General features: G+C 34.5%; 1 protein-coding gene across 1 annotated transcript; it reads left to right on the top strand.

Annotated features, from left to right (window-relative positions):
- Nucleotides 1-339: 339 nt before the first annotated feature.
- LOC137656800 (SIN3-HDAC complex-associated factor) lies at nt 340-26,079 on the top strand. The gene is made up of 6 exons (XM_068391103.1): nt 340-492; nt 1,116-1,210; nt 18,678-18,831; nt 19,761-19,882; nt 20,000-20,260; nt 21,245-26,079. Exons 2-6 carry the CDS (start codon nt 1,137-1,139, stop codon nt 21,552-21,554), a joined length of 921 nt encoding a protein of 306 aa, XP_068247204.1. The 5' UTR covers nt 340-492; nt 1,116-1,136; the 3' UTR covers nt 21,555-26,079.
- The last annotated feature ends 175 nt before the right edge of the window (nt 26,080-26,254 follow it).

Genomic DNA, 26,254 nt, shown 5'->3' with positions numbered 1-26,254 from the left:
GATTATTGTTTGTCCTGCCAGCGGTAAGATTCAAGGCATATAAATGTCGGCTATCTGTGCTTGTCATCAATGTCATGTCGAACTGTTTGGTTTATTAAGTATCCATAGTTATTTTCTTCAATTCCTTTAAAATGTATCTTGTAGATGGATGATACATGAGGCAGTTACATAACTTTCATTTCGCGAACACAGGTGGTAGTCGTGACGAAAGGGGGAGAGAAGAGAGGGAGAGATAGAGAGAGACTTCTCAGTGGAGGGGTTGGGTCGCATCTCTCCTCCCTCTCCCTCCCCCTCCCCCTCTCCCTCCCCCTCCCCCTCCCATCTGTCGGCTGTAGTAGTTGGCGTTGCTTCGAGCTGCCAGTTTGAAAGGAGTCGTGCAGGCCGGTGTATCTCACGTCATCCATGTTGGAATATAGACGAAATAGTTGAATCTTTTTTGGTGTTTGAAGTGACGAAGGCGATAGTGCAATTGAAGAGTGTTTATAAAAAAGGGTAATTAAGCCTTGCAGGCATTTGCTTAGTTTTTATTAAGTGATTATATTGTTTGTGTAGCGTCCAGGGGACGCAACTTTAAAATATGTGCCAACTGATGATGCAAGAAGCTTGGCCTATATAATTTCTCCATTGCTTCGTATCTCCGATACATGGAATTCTGTGCCCTTCTGCTACTGCATCAGTGCCTGGATAATGTATATTTCTGGATATTTCACTACGTTTTCTGGATGATTAGTGTCAACTGCAATGTTGAAAATGTTTTTCTTTGACAGTTACATTGTGTGTGGAAGGGGGAAAAGCGTAGTCGACATTTTTTTAAAACCAATTATGTAATATATCAGTATCTCAAAATGGAAAATACGCATTTTTACGTTGACGTGAACGCAATTGATGTCATGTGATCAAAGTGGAAATATGAAAGACCTTTGTTTGCTGGTATCTAAGTTTGTGTCAAGTGAATGGCATATCGACCATTTTGTATACGCTGCATTAGCGTAGCTCATTACACCCTCTGTGTGTAGTGCCAACATCCCAGTGTTTTGTGTAGTGGCAGTTCTTTATTTACTTTAAATGTATTATATTTTAGTGTTCTCTTATTGAATGACAATTTTCTTCTGCAGGTTTAAACCGGAAGAACTAAAATGTTCTCATTTCACAAACCTAAGGTTTATAGATCAACCACGGGCTGCTGTATCTGCAAAGCCAAATCCAGCAGGTAAGTTAATATGTTTTTCTCCGTTTTAACATAAGAAAAGTCATTTTTATTACGTATATAAATTACCTGGTTAATAAGCCTGTATACTGTTAGCTTATTTTACACGATAGTGATTATAATGTCTCGTCGGTAGGTATTAATAATTGTTCAGTTCGTAAGTTACGTAGTCCGGATATGGTCGTGTGGTTGACATTGTTATTTATCACATTACAAAGGTTTCGTGAGTCACTCACTCACTTAATTTTCCTGTTATTCATCTGCAATGGTTTAACCCAGGACGTTGCTCCAAGCCCTTTGAGATATTTGACTACAATATTGGTGACAACAGAGTACCATGAGGTCAATTAAATGCATTTGGATGTATGTTAAATAGTAACAAAGCCTGTCTTGGTATGTTTGATCCGGGGTTCTGAGATTATCCCTATATAAAGTTGGTAAACTAATTTTAAACTGGATAAGAATAATCAGGCGGAAATGTGGAAAATCGTTTTTGCAATGCATGACGTCAGCAAGTGTAAGCTATACAAGAATTTTTGACAGAAATGGTGTATAGTCAACTGTGAAATCAGAGTAATGGTTATTTAAACAAAAAGATTATATACATAGAAGTTGAATAAAAAACATGCAATAGTTATTTAATGTGGGGGGGGGGATCCGTTGGGTGTCACTAACATATTTATTACTTGGGGGCTATGACTGATTGTTAAAGAGCCCCTGTTCGGAGATATTGTCCGGACAATGTGTGTATGGATTTAGTGCACCGAATTTGCAAAAAAATTCTAATGATATATAAGAAAAACTATAATTCAGCATTTTTATTCTTGAAATTGTTTAAAAGTATACGTGGGATGTAGTAGGAATTTTTTTTCCCCCTGACTGGAATACCCACGGGAAAATTACCCTAGGATCGATTTCACCCTAGGAAAAGCAGAATGGGCTGTTATTCCCCTGTTGGTAATTTCAGATTTAAGAATTTTTTTCCCCTATAGACTTTTTTATTTTTCTGGGTCTCCATCTACACCATATTATTACTAGCTTGGCTATAACTCTAGTTGGAGAAGCAAGATGCTATAAGCCCAAGGGCTCCAACGGGGAAATTAGCCCAGTGGGGAAAGGAAATAAATAAGTGATATGAGAAATAAGAAACATTTGAAATAAGATATTTAAAAAAAAAAAAAGGCGGTATCAAAATGATATTTCATATATAAGCTATATTAAGACATGTCAGTCTGATTTCCTATTCCGTCCTGTGATATTTCACCTGCACTTCAGTATATCGGTTACATTTAGTGCCAGCTGTTCCTTGTACCTTCTCATTACAGGTCCAAATCACCTCGTACTTCTTCATATCCACTTTAATTATCACTTCCATTAATCATTTCCATATTTAATTTTTCATTTTTTTTTAGTCATAGATTAGTACAGGTCTCATATAACCATCATAAATCTTTTCTGCTTCATTTAATGTTGGAATTAACAGTAATTAAGAACATGTAAAGAACAGTGATATAAATATGATATGAAATTCTTTGAAGTACACTGCATTGCTTTCAGTGATATTTTTCAAATATTGTTTACTTAAACTTTTGAATCACACACTTGCCATGCATATCCCATGATTCAATTGATTAATGACATTTTTTCCTCACTGAATCTAGCAGAGGGGTATGCACAAGGAGTCAATAACATAGTTATTGTAGCCGAGAAATATTCAGGGTGCTAGTGAATGAGGCTAGAAAAAACAGAAGAATAAGCTGAATAGAAATGGCATAAGATCCGTATCTGTCTCCTAATACCATGTATAACGATGGACCAGACCTCACACTTGCATAGAAAATGGGAATATCTTTCCTATTTTCCAGGCATTTGTAAGCCGTTGTCATTGTTGTACAAATCCCATGTCCTTTTTTCCGGAAAACCTCAACACAAGAACACCACCTAATTTTCAATCCCATGTCCTTGCCGACGGGGCTAACGCCCGTGTGACCCCCCTGAAAGAGCCATAATCTTAGCTTATCCTGTGTTTGCTTTGCACCCCGCATCACTTCTAGCCAGTTAACACAATCACATTTCGTAAAGGAAATCATAATCATCTCTCGTAGGGAAAACTTACTTTATTTTGGGGTGGATGAGATGGACGGGTGTTTTTTCTGCTGTATACTATGTAAAGTAACCTGATGTAACAAAAACATCTTTACAAGATTGTTGGATCTTTTGAAAGATCCAACAATGCCATCTTCCCTTGGTACAATCTATTTGAATGACAAAAAACGTAAACATTATGCATTTCACTAACTGCTGTTTACTTGAAGCAAATTCTAAAGTAATCACTCAGGAGTGCTGTCTTATTTGAATAAGACGTAAACCTCCTTTGTTTGGTGAAGTTCGTAATCCTTGCCAGTTTTGGATTGTTCAAGTTAAAGAAAAAATCACGCTTCAGGTCTAAATCACTTTGTGTTTCAGTGTTTAACGTTATCATCTTCATATCTTTGTAGCTAAGAACCATCACCTCCAAGCTACACTTGCTGCTTGCATTACTCAAGAAATATTGAATTCTGATTGGCTTAAAAAAAGCCCTCCGGCAGTTTTCCAGGTCAAGCTGGCGTAGCAGGAAATTTTTCCCCCCTGACAGAAATACTACTCCCAGGAAAGTTAGCCTAGGATTAATTTTGCTCCAGGAAATAGAAGCTTTGACCTTTATTTCCACCACAAGTAAACCGTTATCCCCCTTTCCAAACGGACACAGGTGGGAACATGGACTTTGAATGAGCGAAAACAGGAGAAAAACATAATTATTCAACACTTTCAATATTCGTTAAGGTCACCTAACCTAACTTAGTGGGTGAGGGGCGGGTGGGTCGGCCCCTTTTAAGTCACAAACCTGCCCAGGTCACACGCCTAGATGACGGCAATCGTCTTAGACCCCCTTTCCAGGTCACATACCTAGCTGGGGGTAAGCACCCCGACCCCTTCCCAGGTCACAGACCTAGCCCCGGACCCCCTTGTCCACATCACAATCTCTAAAGTAAAACAAATAATTCCTTCCCTTATGATTTACGCCTACGTCTTTTTTGTTTTGGGAATCTTCATAATCTGAGTTAGAATATATGTGTTGGTCTTCAATAAAAGATAACTCAGAATTGCACTAGCGACACTTAAAAAGTTTGAGGGATAACACAATAAGATTTTAAAAAAGGTGTTCTATATTAGGTGTACCATAAAAGTCACCATGAAATTGTTGTTGCTATACGTTGCCATAGCCATACGCTTATAACAGGAGAAGGATTTGGGAATCTTGGCCCAGAGGTTCGAATATCCTGGGCTATATTTCCCCGGGGGAATTTCAGACAGGGGGAAAAAACAGGCTATTACACCCAGGGTCTGATTGGTTCTTTTCAAATTACAGTGCTGGTTGATTAGTTCAGTGTTCCACTGCTGAATTGAACAAAACGTCATCTACAGTGAGTTCTAGAAACGAGGAAGTGCATGTCAGAGTACAGAGCTTGTTTCAACTTATATTTCACTGCAGTTTTGATTTTCAAAAATATTCTATATCTATCTGGTATGTACTTACCCCGGTTATTTAGAGTATTCTGAACAGTTTTTATTCTATACAAGTATGTGGTAGGGTTGAAAATACGGGGTTCTTTTGTTATACATACACACCTCAAAAATAATTCCAGAGGCTCATTGAATTATGGCTCGGTATTCTTGATGAATTCTTGCTCTTTGATTAACGATGTTATTTTGTCTCTGGGAAGATTAATTTGAAGTAACCATTTCAGGATAAGTATCTTAGCCGAACCTAACTTTTCCTAGCCATGCATATAACTTCAAAGCAGTTTGCTTAACCTAACTAAGGTGTCGGGTATAATATCCTGTACTGTATTGCATAATCTCTTGTAATCTCAAGTGAAAGTTCTGTTTTCTCTGGCTGTTGTTGCTCCAGACTTGCATTAAACTTTTAAAAAGTTACAACTAAAGGTTTGGGAATGTTAAAATAACAGTACAGTATAGGGGAAGTACTCTGTAATGGTAAAGGGTTAGGGTCTCATTATTAAGCACATAATTAAGATCAAGATGAAATCATAATTTCTAATATATATCTGAAAACTTGAAAGTACAATATCTGTAAAGCATTGGTAACACGATTAACTAGCCAATACCATGCAACGTGTCTTATGGTTGGTCCCCTTTTTTTTTTAAGTACGTACGGTGCATTACTTATATTTTGTCGTTTCGTATTCTTTACAGGAAAGTTGGCATTTTGTTCTCTCCAAATACCTAAAGCTTTACAAATCTAAACTGAATTTGCCACTCATTTGCCCCTGATCATAATTTCCCACCTATCTGCCATAAAACTTGACAATCTGTATTTATTTGAAGAAAAGATTTAAAGCTTAGAGAGCCTCTCAACAAATTTTATGTCATATAAATGAAAGTTGTTAATCCTTCTAAAGTCATGGCTGCTGCCCATTTACCTCTTTGTACAGTCTCTCTGGAAGTAAATTTAGACTAGTATTAATGGACCAGGGGTTATAAAAAAGTAGTTATGATAACGAAAACAAGCCCTGTCCTCAGCTGGAAAAAGGATGCATCCTGTGTGGGACACTAGCAGAGCTGTGTATGGGGAGATTAACCCTTTCTCGCAGATTCTCACATTTGAACCAATTCACCATTCTAGTTTCAGGCATGGCCTCAACCATTCTAGCCACTATCCATGACCTGGGCTGACCTTAGTGTTTTTCCAACTTTGCTCTTTCTATTGTGTGTGTGCTTCATGTGTTCGGTTTCTTATCTGCCCGTTTATTCAATATTGATCATTCACGTAAGGTAAGGAAGTGCCTTAGTCGCAACGGCTGGCAGTGTTGCATCTTTATCAGCTACCACTGGGTTGACTCCCATACAGGTGCCAGCAGTGTTCTCAGATTAATACATGCCTAGAATGCAAAGCAAAGACTGATCGGGGGATTAATGAAGAGAGATTGTTCACCTTCATAAACAGCAGATGAGGTGGCTGGACCTATCCCTTTGTCTCCTGGCTTGGTATCCCTGTGTGTTATCCCCCTACAGCATTGGTGGAGGGTTCAGATTTGGATGTTAGGCCCCATACACCAACGCATGAAGTACAAGTGTCTCACTATGTGGCGTAAACTTCCCTTTGTAGAGGTGCTCAACCTGGTCTGGTCTTCTTTCAACCTCAAAGGCTCACCAACCTTAGAGTTGTTTCTGGCTCCTTGCTTGGGGTGGTGATTCGAAAGAGGAAGCTATGTCGGTGGGTGAGCCCCTTTCCATTACTGCAGGAATCACCACCCAGACCCGCCTCTGGTCTCGGATCTGGCCACACTCAGGACTAGTCCCCCTAAGGAGAGCGAGTTTAAAGCAGTGGTTTTTCCGGTGATGAGGAAAATACATGTAAGAGAGTATATGCAGACCTCATGTCAATTGCCACTCCACGGTGAATAGAAATAAATTTCCTTTAATAACCCAAGATGCTTGCGTGTAAGAAGAGGAGGGCTAGGGTGCTCCTTCTTCACATACAGAATCACCACATGGATGTGTGCTGCCCTTTCTCCACGTCCCGCCAGGTATATTATTAGGGTATCACGCCATCCTAGACTTCTCTCATGCTCTTCCAAGAAAATAGCAGAACATTGAATCAGAGATGGAGAGGCCATATTATGGTTCCCCATCCCTAAGCATGTACGCACAGATTGTCTCCTCTTTTCGAAGACTGGGGTGAGCTTAGCTCTCATCACTCCTCTCCCGTCATGGTACGAAACTTGAAGTCAGCCTGCTCAAGAGAGGAAATTGTTCCAAGTTTGAGTTTTTGATGTACATCACATTACATCCGTGGTTATTCTTCATCTATGTCCACATGACAGTCTTGCTATAATGCATGTAGACCTAAGTGAAACACTTGTTACAGTAGTATTCATTATTTAAAGGTTGTATAGATTGAATAAATCCACTATTGTGTTCATAGAGCTGTTTCCCGGATAAAACTTTTAGGAATATAAATCTAAGATGATGTTCTAAGACCAGCGTTGTGCAATACCAATTTAACATATATGCTTATGAAATTACAAAAGATTTTTTTTTTTGAAAAAAAAAAAATGGTAGACTGTTTTACCTAGTTATGGACAATTGAGATGTGAACAAATGTTAAAAAAGATGTGAACAATTATTAAACCTAATGTAGGATAATTTAAGTCTAATCTAATGTGATTGAACACGTAATAATTATGAGTATCTTGGAACAGTAAAGATTGTTTTAGGGACTTACAAGTAATAATTGAGATTTACTGTACCTGTTCCAGATGGAAATAAAAACTTTTAGGCATGGATCAGAAGACAAAAAAGTAATTTCAAGTTTATCCTAGGGTGAAAAATCACTGAAGATCATTGTCATTTCTCATTGGGCAACATTGCCATTCCAATGTCATTGATGTCCTTAAACATTTCACGTATCTTTTAAGTTTTTTGTCAACCTTTTTTTTTTTTTTTTTTTTTTTTTTTTTTTTTTTTTTTTTTTTTTTTTTTTTTTGTGTGTGTGTGCTATTGAAGCTTGGTACTATTATTTTATATTCATCTGTGCTCCTTTATTACTGTAATCGTGCCTTTAGTAGTATCTGCAGTAGCTGTTGGAAGTCTTTTATGTATAATGGTACTCTACATATGCTGTATTTGCTATCTAGTTCTTTCTTTAATAGGTAGTCATTAAAATTCAGCGAGGATGAGTGTCATTCCCAGACATAAGAATTAAACCTGGTAGATGTTGATTACCACAATTACATCCCTAAGGATCCATGTTGCCAGGATTGATTTTTTTTCCCTCAATGATATCTAAGGTATTTCATGTGGTCACCCTATGGGCTAAGGCTTTGGTCAGTTAGATTGATTTTTGCTAATGGAAAGGGGGTGAGTCAGTTGGTCATTAAAATGTCACAACAATTTGTGTTACAACTTACACCTTTATGGTGATATCCTCACTATTATGAATCTCTAGGTTTGTGTTTCCACTGTAAGTTCTAATATACCGGTTTATATTGCAATGAGAATTCCATGACAGGGTTTTGTATACCCAGTATCAAAAGGTGAAGGGATCTTTGGGTGCCTATTTGTCTTGTAATTCTAATGTTCAAGCGTAAATCATCTACATCTGTATAACTCTGTCACTGGATTATGAAACATAAGTGTAGGCATTGCAATTATTTTGGTAGGGTGGATGAAGCCAATTGCTTATGCGATTTGCATTTTGGGTTCTTTTGACTTTGTTTCTGTTTGGTTTGAAAGTTTGTCATTGTCTATGTCTAGTTATGTGACATTCTGTCTTTTCGTTGTAGCGATGAATGGTGTTTGTATTTAGTTTTTGTAAATTAAGAGGAAATGTAGGAAGGCATGTAATTAAGTTAGTAACAGCTATGATCTTGGGCTGTGAAATTATTTAAATAAATGTGTAACATTATAAATTAAAGAATTTTAAAAGTGCTGAATTGCTGAGTGTTATTAAGCAAAATTGGGAAATAATGCTAATTTAATATTTTTGAAACAAGGAAGATAGAGAATTCCAGTATTCTGCGAATAGCCTATTGTAGGTATATCAAGCCTTTATCATAAAAAATGGATTGACCAGAGTATTGAACCAAAAAACTTTTTCTGTCAGGCCATTATTTCAAGTTTTACATTAACTTGAGTCATTACGAAGAGTTGGGTAGTTAATTAGGACAGAAAGTGTTAATTAATTCATGTTAGGGGGTGTGTATAGCCCACAAGAACAATACAGCTGAGTATCTCATTGGAATATCCCATTTAACAAAAACCCTAGACACCTGCTTATTGAAGTCAGGTGTTTCTCTCGAAACAATGGCAAGTTTAGGAATTTTTCTAATCTTGGTACAAATTTCAGTTATTCCATTGTGATGTCAAGATCAATTTTCTGGTCTTATCCAGCATTTTTTTTTTTTTTTTTTTTTTTTTTTGGTGAGAATTCAAAGGGAAGAAAGTTGTGAATATTTACTGGTAACATGAAGAGGCATGTGAATTCTATGAGGAAAATACATATAGTAATGAAGTAATCAGGCCATGAGGGATCATATATTGGCAGATGCGTCATATATTTAGAAAAGGAATTAAGTGAAATAGCTGACCTGTCTGACCAATTTTGAACCTGATTTCATTGGACAGCTTTGCAGTAAAAATAGACTAATGATTAGCAGTTTTGCAAAACAAATAAACTACTGTAGTATCTTATTTATATACAACAATACATTTTAATGGCTAGAGTTCATGTAATTGGTTGGCATGCATTTTATTAATTATAATACTTATTTTACCTGGGAAAATAATGATTACGTTTATTAATAATGAAATTTATTTTAGGCAGACAAAAATTGCTGATAGTACAGAAAGTTTGTATAATGTTACATGTTACATAAGAAAAATAATGTTTGTCATGTTTGAAGTCTTTGCTATTTCCGTTTAGATGATGTAAATAGGCGGGGAAATAATTATAATGTAAATAGGTGGGTTAAATATTGATATTTCATCTTTAACATGGCACTGGCTATATCGGCTACTCTCCTCATATTGTTTCTTTTGTTATTGGAGTCTAGTAGATTGCTCCTTGCATATTTTGTCAATGTTTCAGTTCTTTGTATAGTTGCATGTATGTTTTGGAAATCTCTCAAGTTTAGAACTTGATACGTGTTTATCTACAATATTACTTAATGTTCCCCATGACCCACACAGTATGTGCTGCTTGCTGCAGTAAGCGGTATTCAATTACCTATCGATGTTTTCAATGAAGAGTGCCTGAATGAGGAACAGATGTCCTCTTATATTGTGTATAGCAATATTGACAAGATACGGCAGCAGTTACGTCAAATGACCTGGGCTTGTATAGCTGTCGTTCTCTTGGTCAGTCTGTTTACCATTTTTGTTTTGTAGGTTGTTTTTTCTGCTTATGCGTTTGATAATTAGTGTGTATTTCTCCTTATTATATTTGAAATTGTGGTTTTTTTATGTCACACTGCTGTATAAAAATACTGTAAAATGTATCTGATCATTATAATATGAAAACTATGAATTTTTTTTCATACTTTATATACAGTGGATGGATGGTCAGTTTTACTATTGCTGGTTTTTTTTCTCAGTACAGTATACTGTAGATGTCAATATTCATTAACCTTGTGGTTTCATCTTTTATGTAAGGGCCAGGACCATGTCCTAGAGACTTGAGCATATGTACTTATGATCAGCATCCAAACTAGCTCTTAAGGATGGTGAGGTTGCAGACAGTACTGGAGACTATGTAGATTGAGAGGGACTCCCAACTCCCATCTTACAGATTGGAAGATAGAGGCATTTCCTATACAGTAGGCTACCATACTACACCCTAATTAATAAGTGGGTACTGCCATTTGTTAATATCAGCATTGATTGATTTGAGGTTATCTGGCATCCTGACATTTAAGGTCATTGACACTGAAAAAGTGTCATTCAGGTTGCTTGTTATAGGTTCAGTAAATAGGGGTTTTTATGAAATTTTGATTTTGTGTAGGGTCAGGTAAAGAATTTTAACATTATATTCTGGGTAAAATAATAATGTACTATTAGATAAAAGTATAAAAATAAAACTGGGAAATTACATGTCGAGAAAAGCTGGTAAAGATTTAAAATGTCAAGGGTAGTCTGCAATTGTGGTGGCTTTGTAGGACTGTTGTAGACTTTCAATATTTGTGAGCCGAAAGCTGCACTCTCGCATGGTAGATTTTGCTGGTAGACATATCCCCGCAATCTCGTTTGGATAGAAATGCAGATGACACCCCCCTTTGCTTTGTATAGGCACTTTTTTTGGCACGATTGTAAATAGGCAATTAATCACTGCTACCTTCAACTGGATTGCTGTTCATGAAGGTTTTGTACACAGTATATGTATATTTTGTTATCCTTAAAAAAGTTTGCATTTTTTTATTTCACTGCATATAGACATTATATTCTGTGAATCCTTCCTTTTTGCAAGTGTATCATAGAATTAAGAATATGCTGTTATTTAAAGCTCTCCTTATATGCAATAAAAGGTTGTACACATCAAATGGAATTGTGTAGTACCATATTTTATTACGTTTGACATAATAACTACGTAATACAATGATTTTATTTATGCGAAAAGTTACATCTAACCATTCGGTTTGCGTAGGCAGTTCATATTGTAGATTCTGAGTTTATTTCACAAAAGGATTACATTTATACCCTCATACTTTTGGTTTTTCACTTATATCACTTGAAAATTCAATAAAATGAGTGCAACAACAAAGTTTGCAAAGCTTTATTTCTACAGCCATCAATGCTGGTTAAATAGTTTCAATGTGTACCTTCCTCAGAAATCATTTATCATAACACTGGAAGTGAAAGTGTCACTGTAAATTTAACATACAACTTGCCTGGGCAGGAATTTTGTCTAGCTTTAAAGCTGCAAGATATGACTCCAAGTGTTTACATTCACTCTCGGTCAAATCGTGGTTTGCCTTATATGGTCTATGCGAGTCTGTTCCTTTTTTATCAGTGAAGTCCCTCAAGTCTGCAAAGATTTGTATATGTTAAGTGCCACTCAAGTTGTTTATATAGATTCCACCTTCCACATGTCTTCATGTAGGGAAAACAACATTCTATTCAAGATGATGCATTGATCGTTCTATGGATTATAAATGGCTATCTGTTAATTTGATTCCTGTAGGAATTGTTCTTCATAAATAATAATTATGACGTAACAACCTTGCAATATTTTTAATACCAATTGAATTAAGGTTTTTGTAATTTTTTAGTATCAATGTAATTAAATTCTGATTGCCTTTGCTTTAAAAAATATATAAATTTAAGGTTTGCCACTATCACTGGGAATAAAATATGCCAAAGTTCTGTTAGCTCTGATTAAATAAAGTATTTACCATCTGTCAGACAGCTCTATGCCTTTTTTGTATGAAATATAAATGAATGTTGTTGAAAAATTGTGTTTTGAAATACAGTACTGTTTTCCAAAGTTTAAGCAGACTGATTGATGGCTGATGCGCCACAATGTAACATGGACTTGAGTTTCTGGGTAACTAGCCTTAGCATTGCATAAGATGGGTTCCATTTTCAATTTTGGTTTGGTTGTACTTTTTTCTACAAAAGATTTCATAACAAACCATAAACGGCATTTTACTGACCACATGATTTATACGCTCTGGTAGTTCATAATTGTTTAAGAAAATTTATATTGCTTGCTCAGCCTCTAACTTAGAGATTGACATTGAATAGGGATGATTATGTTTTTAAGTATCAGTAAAGATATATTTATTAATTGCTTTATTGGCATGTAAAATACAGTTATTTTGCCAAAGCATTTTGATACTAGTTTTATGGGTACGAAATTCTATTGGTAAGATATCATTAAAACATTTTTAAAGAGGCAATGTTACTGCTGACAATGGTCCTTTAAGTGTTATGCTGCAGCTGAAACAGGAGAGACTAATGTAAAATTACTGCACACGCAAATTATTGAGTGTGAAGTTAAGACCCTTGCAAAATACACAGTATGATTGTAAGTGTATCAAAGACATTGAATCCTCTCCAGCCAAGTTTACGTTGACAGTTCTTCTTTAACTACATAAAGCTCATGTAAGATTTTATTTTTTTATTGATTGTAAATACGTTCAATTTTGAGAAAATTGGCAAGTTGAAAAAGGCTATTCTGAATTTTTTTTTTTTTCAAATTAATATGCCGTCTTGTTTTGAATATTGTTCTCGTGACTGCTGTTCAGAAACCGACTTGTCTAAATGTGTTGGCCAGAAAAATTTTCTCCCTTCCCTGATCTGGATATGAATCCAGTTAGCACTGTATACATGCTGTATAAGACATTTTATAACTATGACCATCCTTTGCATTCAGATTTTCCCAACTGCCTTCCAGTACATAGTATAAGGTATGTGGTAGATTCTAAGTCTTGCCTTTTCTTTCATGAGGCTCGATACTACACGGTATTCTTGAAGTTTCAATCTGACTTAACCAAAATAATGTGGAATGGTCTTTCCAATCGTATTTAGTAGTTGTATTGGTGGATCTTGGGTGAGTGTTTTTATGTTATTGTATACATCTGCATTTCTGTTCCTCTACTGGGATGCTTTCCCTGTTGGGGGCCCTTGTGCTTTAGCACTTTGCTTTCCCAACTATGGTGCAATATATAATCTAAATTCACCAATAAATATAACAGCTACTGGTAATTGCTTGGCTAAAATATGTTTTCATGTAATTTAACATGGCACGATGAATGTTGCAATACATACATTAGGTTGTGTATTTATCTCTGAGATTTGACCTGATGCAATTATTATTACTCACAAATTATTAATTAACTGTGATTAGAACATATAGAAGTTATGCTGAAAGCTTTGATTTTTATTTTGCTTTAATTTAAGAATAAAGAGTCCACGTCAGGCAATATAAAATAGATATGAAGGTTTTCATAGAATTAACCTGCTTCCCGTTATAATTTTATACTTATATGTATAGAGGGGAAGGGTATGCATTATTATTATTACCAGCTAGCTTCAGCTATAACCCTTGTTGGAAAAGCAAGATTACCCAAGGGGTCCAACAGGGAAAAAAATAGCCCACTGAGGAAAGGAAACTAAGAAATAAACCAACGAAAAGTTAAGTAATAAACAATAAGATAAAATATTTTATTCGATCTTTCATATATAAACTAACTATAAAAACTTAAAAAGCAGGGGAAGAGAGATAAGATAAAATAGTGTGCTCATCTGTATCCTCAAGCTAGAAAACTAATCCAAGTCAGTTGAAGGCCATGGTACAGAGGCTATGGCACTACCCAAGACTGGAGAACAATGGTTTGAATTTGCAGTATCCTTCTCGTAGAGGAGCTGCTTACCATAGCTAAAAAGAGAGACTTCTACCTTTAGTAAGAGAAAAGTAGGCAATGTTGTCAGGTGTATGACAGGAGAATGTGGAAGGAATAGGCCAGACTATTCAGTGTATGTGTAAGCAGAGGGAAAATTAGCTATAACCAAAGGGAGGGATCCAATGTAGTACTGCATGGCCAGTCAAAGGACCCAATATCTCTCTAGCGGTAGTATCTCAACGGGTGGCTGGTGTTGGTCAACCTACCATGTATGTCATTATTAGTTTAGTATCTGATTCTTGATCAATACATTCGATTGAAAATATATTAGAGGGGAACTAAGACAACAGGTATTTGTATGTTCCAACCTGGTCAACTAATTCATCAACTTGAGGATGTATCTCAATAAAATCTCCAAGGGGAAGAACTGTCAATATTAGTGCTAAATTATTTAAAGATCCTTTACAGAATTCTAGTATAGCTCATCAATATACATTTAAGGTACCAAAGGTTACTATTAAGTACACATGCACTGGCTGTTGTTAGCCTATATGATTGCTCATCTGGACTAGGGCAAATTCCACAGGTTGGAAGAATTGTGTTATGATACTGTATATGTTTTGACTAAAGTATGGTTATTAAAGTTATCTTAGAGTCATTTGAGAATCTTGGTTAAACATCTCAAAATTTTTAGTTTGTTTTTAACTTAAGGAATATGTATCTGGGTTTGTAAAGTTTTATAATCTTTATACAGTTTCATGGCTTGGATAGCAAGGTTTCTTGTTCACTTATTTAGTGAACATGATGGTATTTGCTTGTCTTTCTGTGTGGCTGTAGTTTTCAGGCAAGAGAGAGTGGTAATCCTTTGAGATAGTGATGTCAAATGACATTATCTTTAAACTCTTGATTTTGTTGGTTTTTCCATTTTAGACCAAAAAAGGATAGGTGTATATCCAACTTTATATTATGAAAAGTTTATTTGCTTCAGCCATTAAAAGGAGAGCATATGTGATCATATGAAATTGCTTGTGAGAGAGCTGTGACTATAGGTACGAGTAGTAATTATTAATATATGAGATTGTTTCTTGCAAATGTGTGTTTGAGACTATTGTGAATTTTTTTCATGCTCCATTTCTTGGGTAGTTTTGTTTACGTGCCCTGAAGTATATATGTTTTTTTTTACTATATCCCCTGAGGTGATATACATTGTGTAATAAGTTGAAATCGCTAGCCTGTTATCATTACCAATGGTATGAATATTCTTTGTGATTGGAAAGATAAAAGGCCTGCTATTAAAGAAATGCTTCTTGTACTGTATATGAAAGGTTTCCTTTGATTGTATGAAGGTTGTCTTGTTTATAAGTTGTCAGTTCTACCTCTCTCATACCCTCAAAATTGTGATTCCTTATTTAATTCTTACCAAAAATACAGGTTTCATTGAATTTGATATCACTTCCTCATTACCAGCAAAAAGGTCCATAGGGGATCCCCACATGGTCCAATTTTCAGTGGATGGTGGCTGTCACTTCCATGGCGAGAGGCAATTTGTTGCTCTTGTGCGGAATCCATAGACACACTTTTTTCATTTCTCACCACAGCCCCAATCCACTTAAAGTTGTGCTGTTTGAAGTTGCCCCTAATATCATAACTGATACGTTAGGTCATTTTAATTATCCCTTTGGCCCTTAGGTGGAAGCACTGTTAATGTTCCCACTTCATTTCATCCATCTTGCTATCCAACCTCCTTGCTTTAACTTTGTTGTGTGATCACTTTGATCTTTCCCTCATTTTCAACTGAGCACTGAAAGGGCCTCTTCGACCCTAGCATGCTGTAGTGGCTGATATGAAAATTATTTATAGATAACCTTATATTGTGTACAGATGTATTCTTTGTTATGGCTCTAAATAACAATGAAGTAGAGGTCCTTAGAAAATATCATCGCAAAAATGTTCTGCTCTAAGTTCCAAAGTTCCAATACAGTAATTGAAAACTGACTTTTTTAAGCTTTTTTCAAAAGTAATTTTTTTTCCAATTCTGAAATCTAAAGCTTCGAGATTTTAATATACAGTAGTTATTCTGAAATCTTAAGCTTCCTAGTGTAATATCTTTTAATTTATTGTCACTATTATTTAATAAGGTCAGTGTAAAACAAATTTTGGGTATTTAATTCCTATCCAAATCAAACACAAACTCAATGTCGGGCTCTTGAGTTTTGGCCGGGGAGCTATTACGTCATTTGTCAACCTACTTACGTTGACATTTCATATGATAACGAACAAAGGAACAAAGAAAGATAGAAAGAAACTTACAATTGAATAAATTTTCTGCATAGCACTCGCGGTTACATGTGACATCAGTGCATTATCAGATCCTCAGAGGGCTAATGTAGAACAGTACTGTAATATACTGTGCTAAACACCACCTTTCATTTTAAGCTCAGTTCAGTTCTTTGGTACATTTTTTAATGATACTTATATTCATTAATAGTCTAAATATTTTTTGATTGTATCAGCTACATGAAACAATGGACGAAAAGTATTTTTTCTTAGTCTATTTATCGTGATGTTAAAGGAAACAAGGGGTTCTTCGATGGGTATAAATTTGTAAATATATAAGGTTTGACATTATTGCTTTTAGTATCTTAAACAAATGATGACCATATCTAAGGGGGATTTGATGTCGAGTGATACTAAAAAGCCAAAAAGCAATGACTTGTTACTCTGCATTATCACTAAGTATATCCAAAAGTTGATTTTTCCATGAATAAGTAAGATTCATGCAAAAGTATGTCAAATATTTGTGATGCCCTTAGAAATGGTTATTTCTTAAAATTTCAGTTAAGCTATAAATCTTTTGATGCTTCAGCTTCAACTTATACAGGGAATAGAAAATTAAATAAGGCATATCTTAATTATATTAATATTACACACATTAATAGGTGATGGTGTTTCGAGTAATTATTAATATTTGCTTTAAATTAGTTGGTGGCTTTTGTAAACAAAGTTTCAGTATAAACTGTATTCAATTGTTCATGTAATTTTTATTGATCTTTGACAATCTTATATGCATTTAGGACTTTACCATTAATACATGGTCCTTTGACCAAAAGATGGTAGAAAATGTTTTTGTGTTCAATAGTTCCTTGAACTGTTAATTTTTAGAACAGAGAATAAGGTGTTTCCTTGCACCTTCAAATGGTAATTGAAAGTATACAGGCTTAACAACCAGGTAATTTTGTAAAATCCCTCTGCATGTTTGTAGGATCACAAAGTTTTTTTTCTACTATTAATCTTAAGATATGGTGTTTGAAATATTAACGATTTCATACCAGTGCTATAAGTTTTGAAATTTAATCTCAATATTATACTATATAGGCTACACCTTGTAAAGCCTTATTATATATTATTCATGCCCTTTGTTTAGTTTGCTCTTATCAACGAATATACTTTGCTGCTAATTTTGAATTTTACCTACATTACATTGTTTTACATAAAAAGTACAGGTATGTTTATGAAAGACTATCTAAAAACACCTTCCCCTCTAAAGGCTATTTCAATGTTTGCTTTGTTATAAATTTTTAAGCTGTATCCAATTTCAGTAGTTTTAAAATGTCTGGTTCAATGTTTGAAAGGCCTCTATAAAAATTTTGGTAGTGCATACCTATTTATTATTTCAGATTAAACAGCATTTGTTTTGTGTGCTTCGTCTAGATAGGAGTCCTTGGGGATGTACTGTGTTCTTTGGTTCTAAGTTGTTAGTGTAGTAGTACATTATATGTACATTATACGACCAATGTCATAAATTTTATGTAGCTGTTTAATTAGTCTTTATAATCCCTTTAGTCTTCATGAATCTGTTGATTTGTAGACTGAAATTTAACAATACTACTTCTGGATTCCTTGTAAAAATTTTCACTTTGAAAAGTACATCTCTCTTGCCATCTGGTTCCTGGTGATTGACTTTTGCAAACTGAAATTTGATCTAAGTGGGTTGAATACTTTCTATCCTTTTTTTTTATTTATTCTATATCTCCACTTCTGTGATTGTGGTTTGAACTGATCTGTAGATTGCTGCAGTAGCACGACACATGGGACTTTCTCAATATTGGGGGGAAAGTTATTACCCAACAATGGCTGTACTGTATCTGCAGTAGGCTGTGGTGTTAATTAGTTTTGATAATTTATTTGTCTTTACTGATTTAACAACAGGTTATTACTTTGATTCATGGTTCACTCTTTATTGTTCCATGCACCATTTGGTTTCACATGATTTTCATTCTTTTGTTTTGCTATGCATAAGTTTTTCATTTTGCTATTGGGTGTTCGTCTTTCTATAATTACCAGCTGATGCTAGTAATTTTCCCGAGTCATTTGTCTATTGTTAGATGAAGCCCTAATTATGAGATGGTAATACATGCACAACACAAAATTCTCGTTCATAGATCTTATATTTTTCCTCACATCAGAATCGGTAGGATATGCTGTATGGGAATTGTGTATTTAAATTTGTATATTTTTAATATCAGTTTGACAAATAAATAATTATATATTTTTTTTTATTTCAGCTCACGGTTCACAGATTCAAAGAAGTATGAGGATGATTTCATGGAGTGCTTCAACTTGAAGGAGCGAAGGTCCGGGGAAATTTGCAATGCATGCGTCCTTTTGGTTAAGAGATGGAAGAAACTGCCAAAGGGAACGGATCGTAACTGGCATCATGTAAGTACGGCGGCCAAAAAATCATGAGATCACCACCTTAAAGTACTGTATATTTAAAAGAATTTTATTTTGCATATAGATGTGTACCTATGCACTTAGGTTGGTTCTCATGGTTCTCAACATTATTTTCTATTTACGTACATTAGCTACAGTTTTTAGTGTAGCTTTTAGATCGTTAATAGTAATATTAATCCTGACAGCTTAGTCCCATGACATATTTTATGACTCGTAATAACCATAGTTTTCTTTCTTTTAATACTTATGGAAATTGAAATAGGAACCTTAATAATACACTTGTCAAATATGAGAATATCTATGATGGCAATGCCAGTCAAATATGAGAATATCTATGATGGCAATGCCAGAACACCTTTCGATTATATAGAAGATAATGATAGAATATTTGATGTCTTGCTAGAAAACCTTCCTAGTCCATCATTTACAGAAAATATGCTTAAACTGATAATTTTTTTTATTTAGTTTATAATCATAAATGTACTGTCAGCCTTCAATATTTGTGGGAGATGGGTATCAAGAGATATTGCAAATGTAGCACCTTAATAACTACTGTAATCTAGACATCCTCTTTACTCGTTTAACTGAAGAAAATCCCTGTCTTCTTTAGTAAAATTAAAAATAGAACAAAAGTTATAAAAAGGTTGAAACTAGTGCAGTTAATCTTTACTTTATCATTATAATTGGTACAATAACTGAAAACTGTTGCTCCAACATTATTTTACCTTAATTTTCTCTGAGTAATCAAATCCATAGATGTTTAACCTTCATGGATGAATTGTAACTGTAAAAGAAAATAAAGAAATCAAATTTCCATTTGTCAGTCAGACTTTTGTGATGAGTTAATTCCAGATTTTGTCCTCACTGATTTCTAAGTGAAATTTTAATTGTATAATTTTTATTTGCTCTTACAGGTTGTCGATGCACGAGCTGGACCTGGTACGAAGTCCTTAACTAAATTCAAAAGCAAGAAACTAAAGAAGAATTTATTAAGTCCAGATAAACCATTAAAAGAAAAAATAAAGAAAAAACACAGGTTAGTGAAAAGTGTGATGGTAGTAAACTTATAATATGTACTGTTCATCATGATTATTCATTATCAAAATTTATTCGTGAAAATTATATCGAATAAAATATTTATGCCAACTTTCAGGTACATACGTAAAGAAGGCCGGGAAACATCTCCAGGAGCACTAAGTGACGACATAGCTGTAGGTGATGAAAGGTTAAGTGAAGGTTCGGGGCCATCTGTTCCAGGGTCATTAGCCCCTTCTCCTTATCCTTCACCATACCCTTCTGAAGATGACGCTGATTCGCAAGACAGATCAATCCTCTGCGGAGCTTCCAAGAGGAAGAAGTCCCTGCCAACTCAGCTGCAGCTCAGTAGTTTCGTGGATCTAACTTATTGGAAGCAGTAAGTATAGTCTGATATCCTTTACCTGTGAAAAAGACATATGTCCAGTCATGTAGGATTTGTATGACTGTGTTGGCATATAGTTATTAAATCATGATTATAACTAGTTAAGGATTGTATTATATGGTAACTTGAAAGGATGCAAAATACTGTATCCTTAGCCATGTAGCTCATAGGTAAATATACTAATTATCTTGTACAATCAAATCAACATTGTTACTCGGGTTAGGGATATTTATCTGAACATGTGTACAAGGTTTATATGTAAGTTTTTGCTTGCAGTTTTATATTGGAATCTTGCATAATTATTTTAGTTTCATTAGTTTTGTATTTGAGAAATCCATAATTGTAGGTCAGGTTAATGGTTAGGTTGTTGTATGATTTCTAGGTGGTCTCAGCTTTAGTAACTGTAAGGTCCTGTTTTGTGTATAGGTAGTTGGTTTGTTTTGGAAATTATTCTTGATGGAAGCTTTGCGGTTTTCATTTTACTGTCGCTTTCATACTTCGTATTGGTATACTTTAGATAAAATTTAGTCAGAGAATGTATAGATTGAATCATCTTAATGGTAATCTTGCAAGTTTAAATTTTCAAATCTTTATATTAATAGAAAAATTTTATGTGGTAGATATTGAGAATTTTATAACCTTGCAAGATATTCATAAATCTTGACAATGTTAGGACCAAAAAATTTCATTTGCGATAGGTATATAGGTCTTAATCTTTAACCTTACCTGCTGAACTAATAACAGTGGTATCAGTCTTAAGAAAGGTATATTAAGTAAGAATATTGGCTTTTAATGAGAAAATATTTATGAATTTAAATAGGGAAACCAAACCACATTTTTGTTTATAAGTCAAACAGCCAACCAGCTATGTAAATAAAGAGCCATGCAGAAAATTTTTTATGTTGATTCAGTTTTTCTTGAAAAATCATGCAGGCATATTTGAAGGGTTTACTTAACCTTTATAACTTTTGTTTTCAGGGAAAAGGTATGCTGCGGCCTTATATTCAGGGGAGACTGTGGCGAGGTCCTCATTGATCCACGTTTCTTTCAACCTTGCTCTTGTCGTATAAAATCTCGGGAGTGTTCACCAGCACCCACACCTGCTTCCACTCCAAGAGCATCATCAGGGGCATCTGACGGTGGAAGTAATTATGATGATGAAATCTTGGATAATGAAATGGAAGATTATCAAAGCTCAGATTCTTTAGATGAGCCCTACTACTCGTCTGCCGCCAACTCTCCAGCTGCTCCACTCATGCCGCAGTTACATCCGGGACTCACGAGTTAACTATAGTAATATTTAGTGCTAAAATTATGACCTGTCTACCTAAACAATTGTTGGTAGATTATGTATCTTTTTATTATTTAGGTAGACTAAATTTCCATGATCAATATTAGTGTGTTCCAAAGTTTATTTATTCTTGGGTCCAAGACTTGTAATTTTTCAGGGTTGATAGATAAATTTTGACAAAAAAAAAATGAAAAAAAAAAGTTTGGCACAGAGCTAAGCTGCAGCCCCTCCTAACCTTTTTTAAGTCTTGTTATGACAATCTTTCATGGCAATACTCGTCTTGCTGCACCAGTTAAGCCGTCCTCCTCTGCAGGCAGTATACACACAAAGGAACACAATGAAAAACTGAAAATATTTGAGAGTTTTATATCCACCATTTTTTACTTTTGAAACTTTGTAACAAGATTAGGAATTTTGATACTATTCAGTTTTGTATTGTGTGACCTAATGCAATTACAGTAATAGTTATTTGTATAAAAAAGCATAGCTGAGTCATAGACTATGAAAGCTCAACAGCTCTCCATACATGCTTTAAAAGTGAACTTGAAATTGTATGGTTTGTCTGAGGAGACACTTACGGTGCTGTGCATAGGTGGTGGTGGTGGTGCTGCCGCCGCTGCTGACGGTCAGGTGTGGTAGGACGGTTCTAGGATCTCCATATCAGGGAGTGGGTGCGGCTGCCTCTTGTCCTCAGGTCACAAGGCTCATGTGCTCAGTCCACCAGTCTCTGGCTCCTTCTCTTATTTCAAAGATGAAACCTCCCTCCATCAGAAAATGAAAACGTATTGATTTCTGATTATTCATTCAAGTCCTTGCAAATGTAGTGCCTCTTGCAACAGAATTTTTAGTGGGATTTTACCCCCAATAAATATGTTGTTTTAAATTGACATTTCATTACTACAAAATAATAATATTGCACAAGTTTATAAATTCCTTAAAGTCATAGGTTAATTACTGTTCAGGTTTGGACAATTTATCTTGATGACCATTTAGTAAAGTCTTTTTATTATTAATTAAACTTTATATTATAATTTGATTTTTATACTAACTAGTTAAACACTTGAAGAGTATTAGCTGAACTGTATGGAAGCACAAAAGTATTTGCGCAAGTAGCAAATAGGGCTTTTTAGTGGAGACTTATGGCTTTATTTTTTCCAATGTTCAGCTGCTGCTCTCCAAGGATTTGGTTATGTAATCTGGCATTGTAGTTTCGTAGTTATTGTACCGTGGTCATCAACATTTCTGCTGTTAGAAGGAATGTCCTTGTGCAGTTGAAATACTTAAGCCAAAACCTTTTCTGTGCAGTGCCACAAAAAGAGGCATACAAAACAAATTTCACTAATGTGTTTTTATAATAATATTTAACTTAATCTTTTTTTACCTGTTACTTTGGAGGAGAGAGTAGTACAAAATCACTTTTTTGTTAAATACTGTACTAGTTTTTGTTGGTAACTGTGACTCCATAAGAATTTCTACTAAGTAGGGATTCTCTTTTTATATATGTAATTATAAATCTATACAATATAAAATATTTTTAGCTAACTGAATATTTTTAAATAATTTCCATATGCATAATGTGTTGTGCTCAATAATTCATTTTTAATGTTATTTTTTTGTATGGAGCCAGGTGATGGTGAAACAGACTTGCCTGCCATATTGCAAATTCAGATGAATTAATCCCAAACCTTGATCTAGTCTTCAAACATTTTTAATGTTAAGGACTTGATAAAAAAATAAAAAAATGAACAAAAAAAAATATTGTACAGATGGCCCTCAGTATTACAAGGTACAATTTTTTTTTTTCTTACAAAAATATTGATTAGAATTTTTTATTGCCATGCCATGTTCTTGTTAGCACATGATTGGTACTGTCCAGGCGTTTGTTGCAATACGAATCTCTAGCGTCATGGATAGTAGTAATTAAGGAAAAGATGGTACTGACGCATGTGGAAGGACTTCATCATGGGTGAAACAAAATTACAAAGTAATTTATGGGTTACTAGCTCCGAGTTGGTGCTAGTAGGTTGTGGCACCCATGTTGACTGTCCAAGGAATCAATGCAAAAGCCAGGTATCTCTCAGTGCAGCATTTGAAGGAAATTTGTGGCTCTCTAAATATGTATTCTTTGTACTTTAATTTACCGTAAGCATTAATGTTTATACACAAATTTTAATTGTATATAGTATATAATGTCATCAAGATTTATTAGAGTTCCAAGACTGGAAAACTTGTGTAAATTTAGCATAATTGGATTAGATGGGTTATTTATTGCTAGTAAATCTTGATCTATTTATGTACAGAGCCACAAAAAGACCCTGCTACAGGACCGCCTTCATAAATACTGCACTGAGCATGAACAAGAATTTCAGTCCTACATGATAAAACATCCATATTATATGCACACGTACATGCAGAAATACATGCATATGTGTGTATATATATAAATTATGTATGTATGTATATATTTAAGCAGCAAATCTAAATTGGATTGTTTCCTTGAAATGCTTTAAAATGCATGTATGTGTATATATTTTTAGTTGTGTATATGTACAGTATTTAAGCAAGTTTGCTTTATAAATATACAGTATACAGTAATTTGCATATATACTGTTTATGTATTTCATTAACAAATTTGTTTTTATATACTTATATATACACATCCATCATATGTATATATGAAGATATATGTACATACACATTTATTTATTTGTACACACATAGGTGCATAGATACATAAACATTTATGCGTACATACAAAAAATCCCAATCTGTGATTTTTTTCATGAATTTTTAGAGATGTTTCAAAGTCATGTCCTCCACAAAAAGCTATTGGGAAAAATAATTTACATGCATTGCATTCCAAAGATTGTTGTGTATAAAGAAACATTATCATTTTTTTAGATGGACAGGACACTTTTCTTCCTTTCAAAGTCACTGACCATTGCATTTCTAACTTCTGATTATTTATTTTTTAATTTTATTCAGGTATACTACTTAAGTGGGCAAATTGTCACGTGACTGTATCGTCACTTTTGTTCAATGCCTGTGGTATGGGGATGGACACACGCCTCATCTCCAGAATGTAACTTCAGTTTTCATCAAACAAACACTTGTTATGGTGCCCTTGTTAGTTTTTGTATTTAGTAGACTCAAGAGTATTGTTTTGTTTATTTGTCAAATGTGAAGATGCAGCCCGAGTGAATTTTGCCCCAGTCACAGTTATGGCAGATTGCACATGGGCTGTTTCTCAGTATGGTGTAGTTGGTGTGAAGATGAGGCTTGTTTCAGGGTAAATCAGTGTATATCTTAATGTAAGTCTGTTGCCCATACCATGGACATTATAAACATACACACATGCAAACACAACAGCAATGTGTGTGTATATATATATGGCTGTATATGTACATACACATTTACACCCATAAAATATACAAACATTTATATGTTCATTTACATATAAATATGTACATACATACATGTGCACATATATATGTATGTATTCATTTATGCAGTTATAGGTAATATAGATAGGTGATTATACATATAATACATTTGTATATATGTACATATGATAAACACTGATACAATACAGTACATTCAAGTCACACAGGAATAGACACATTACATTGATAGGTTGACGAATGTGTGTATATGCTCTTTGCATATGTGCATGTTTGTACACGTATTTAAACAAAGACACACATACCACACATATCTTTATGTATGGGTACAATTTACACACAATTATATATATTATATATATAAGCACAAATAAGACTGCATCAATAGAAAGTGCTCTGTTTCACGTAACAGATATCTTTGTTACCAATACTCTTTGCATATAATGACATTATTGTTCTTTTTAAGTGTGTATGAATGATGAAGGCATTGGATTTCCTTGATGGAGACTGTGTGGACCTAGATTACAATGTATAGATAAAATATATATATAAATATACATATATAAAGAAAAGAGCTTTAGGTTGTATTTAAATTATTTATTCTTACAAAAAGACCTGTACTTGGAGTAAAGTACTTTCTATTTAACAGATGCAGCAAATTTTCCTACTGCATCTCACAAGTACCTGGGAGGAGACAGGGCGATCAGCCAATTAAAGAGTTGATCTAATTGTTTTGGGGGGCCAGGGTCGTTGGTTGGGTTTGAAAATGTATGGCTGAAATTGGGTGTTATGAGTGTATCCAGGGTTACCTGTTTGCTCATTAAATCAGGTGTCACTATGGAACATGTGATATCAATAACTTGGAGCTGTGAATCCTTTTCTGCTTTTATAAAATCGCCCGGATCCTCTTGGGTGTGTCTAGATGGTCAAAGGACAGTTGAGAATAGATTCTCTCCTTTGTTAAAAAAATGAAAAAATGAAAAAATTTTGTATAATGATAACCACAGAAGCTTATTTATTTGAGCTTATTGTGTGTCCATTTCTCTGTTTACTTATTTAATGTTTCTAGTTGTGAATGTAGTTATCCTTTGAAAAATCAGTACAATAAACTATTGTCTTAATACTCTTGTTTTTATGCATCCAATCAAAAATAAACTTTTTCGGTCCTGTGAATGTAAAGGAAATGATAAATTAAAGTAAATTTAGATTAGTATTACATTTTAATATCTATCAACAAATTTTTAGTGCAAACCTTTTCTAAAATGGTACTAATAATTCATGTGACAATTACAATAT

Source organism: Palaemon carinicauda, chromosome 17, assembly GCF_036898095.1.
Source record: "Palaemon carinicauda isolate YSFRI2023 chromosome 17, ASM3689809v2, whole genome shotgun sequence".
NCBI lineage: Eukaryota > Metazoa > Arthropoda > Malacostraca > Decapoda > Palaemonidae > Palaemon > Palaemon carinicauda.
This window is presented reverse-complemented; position numbering and strand designations above follow the sequence as displayed.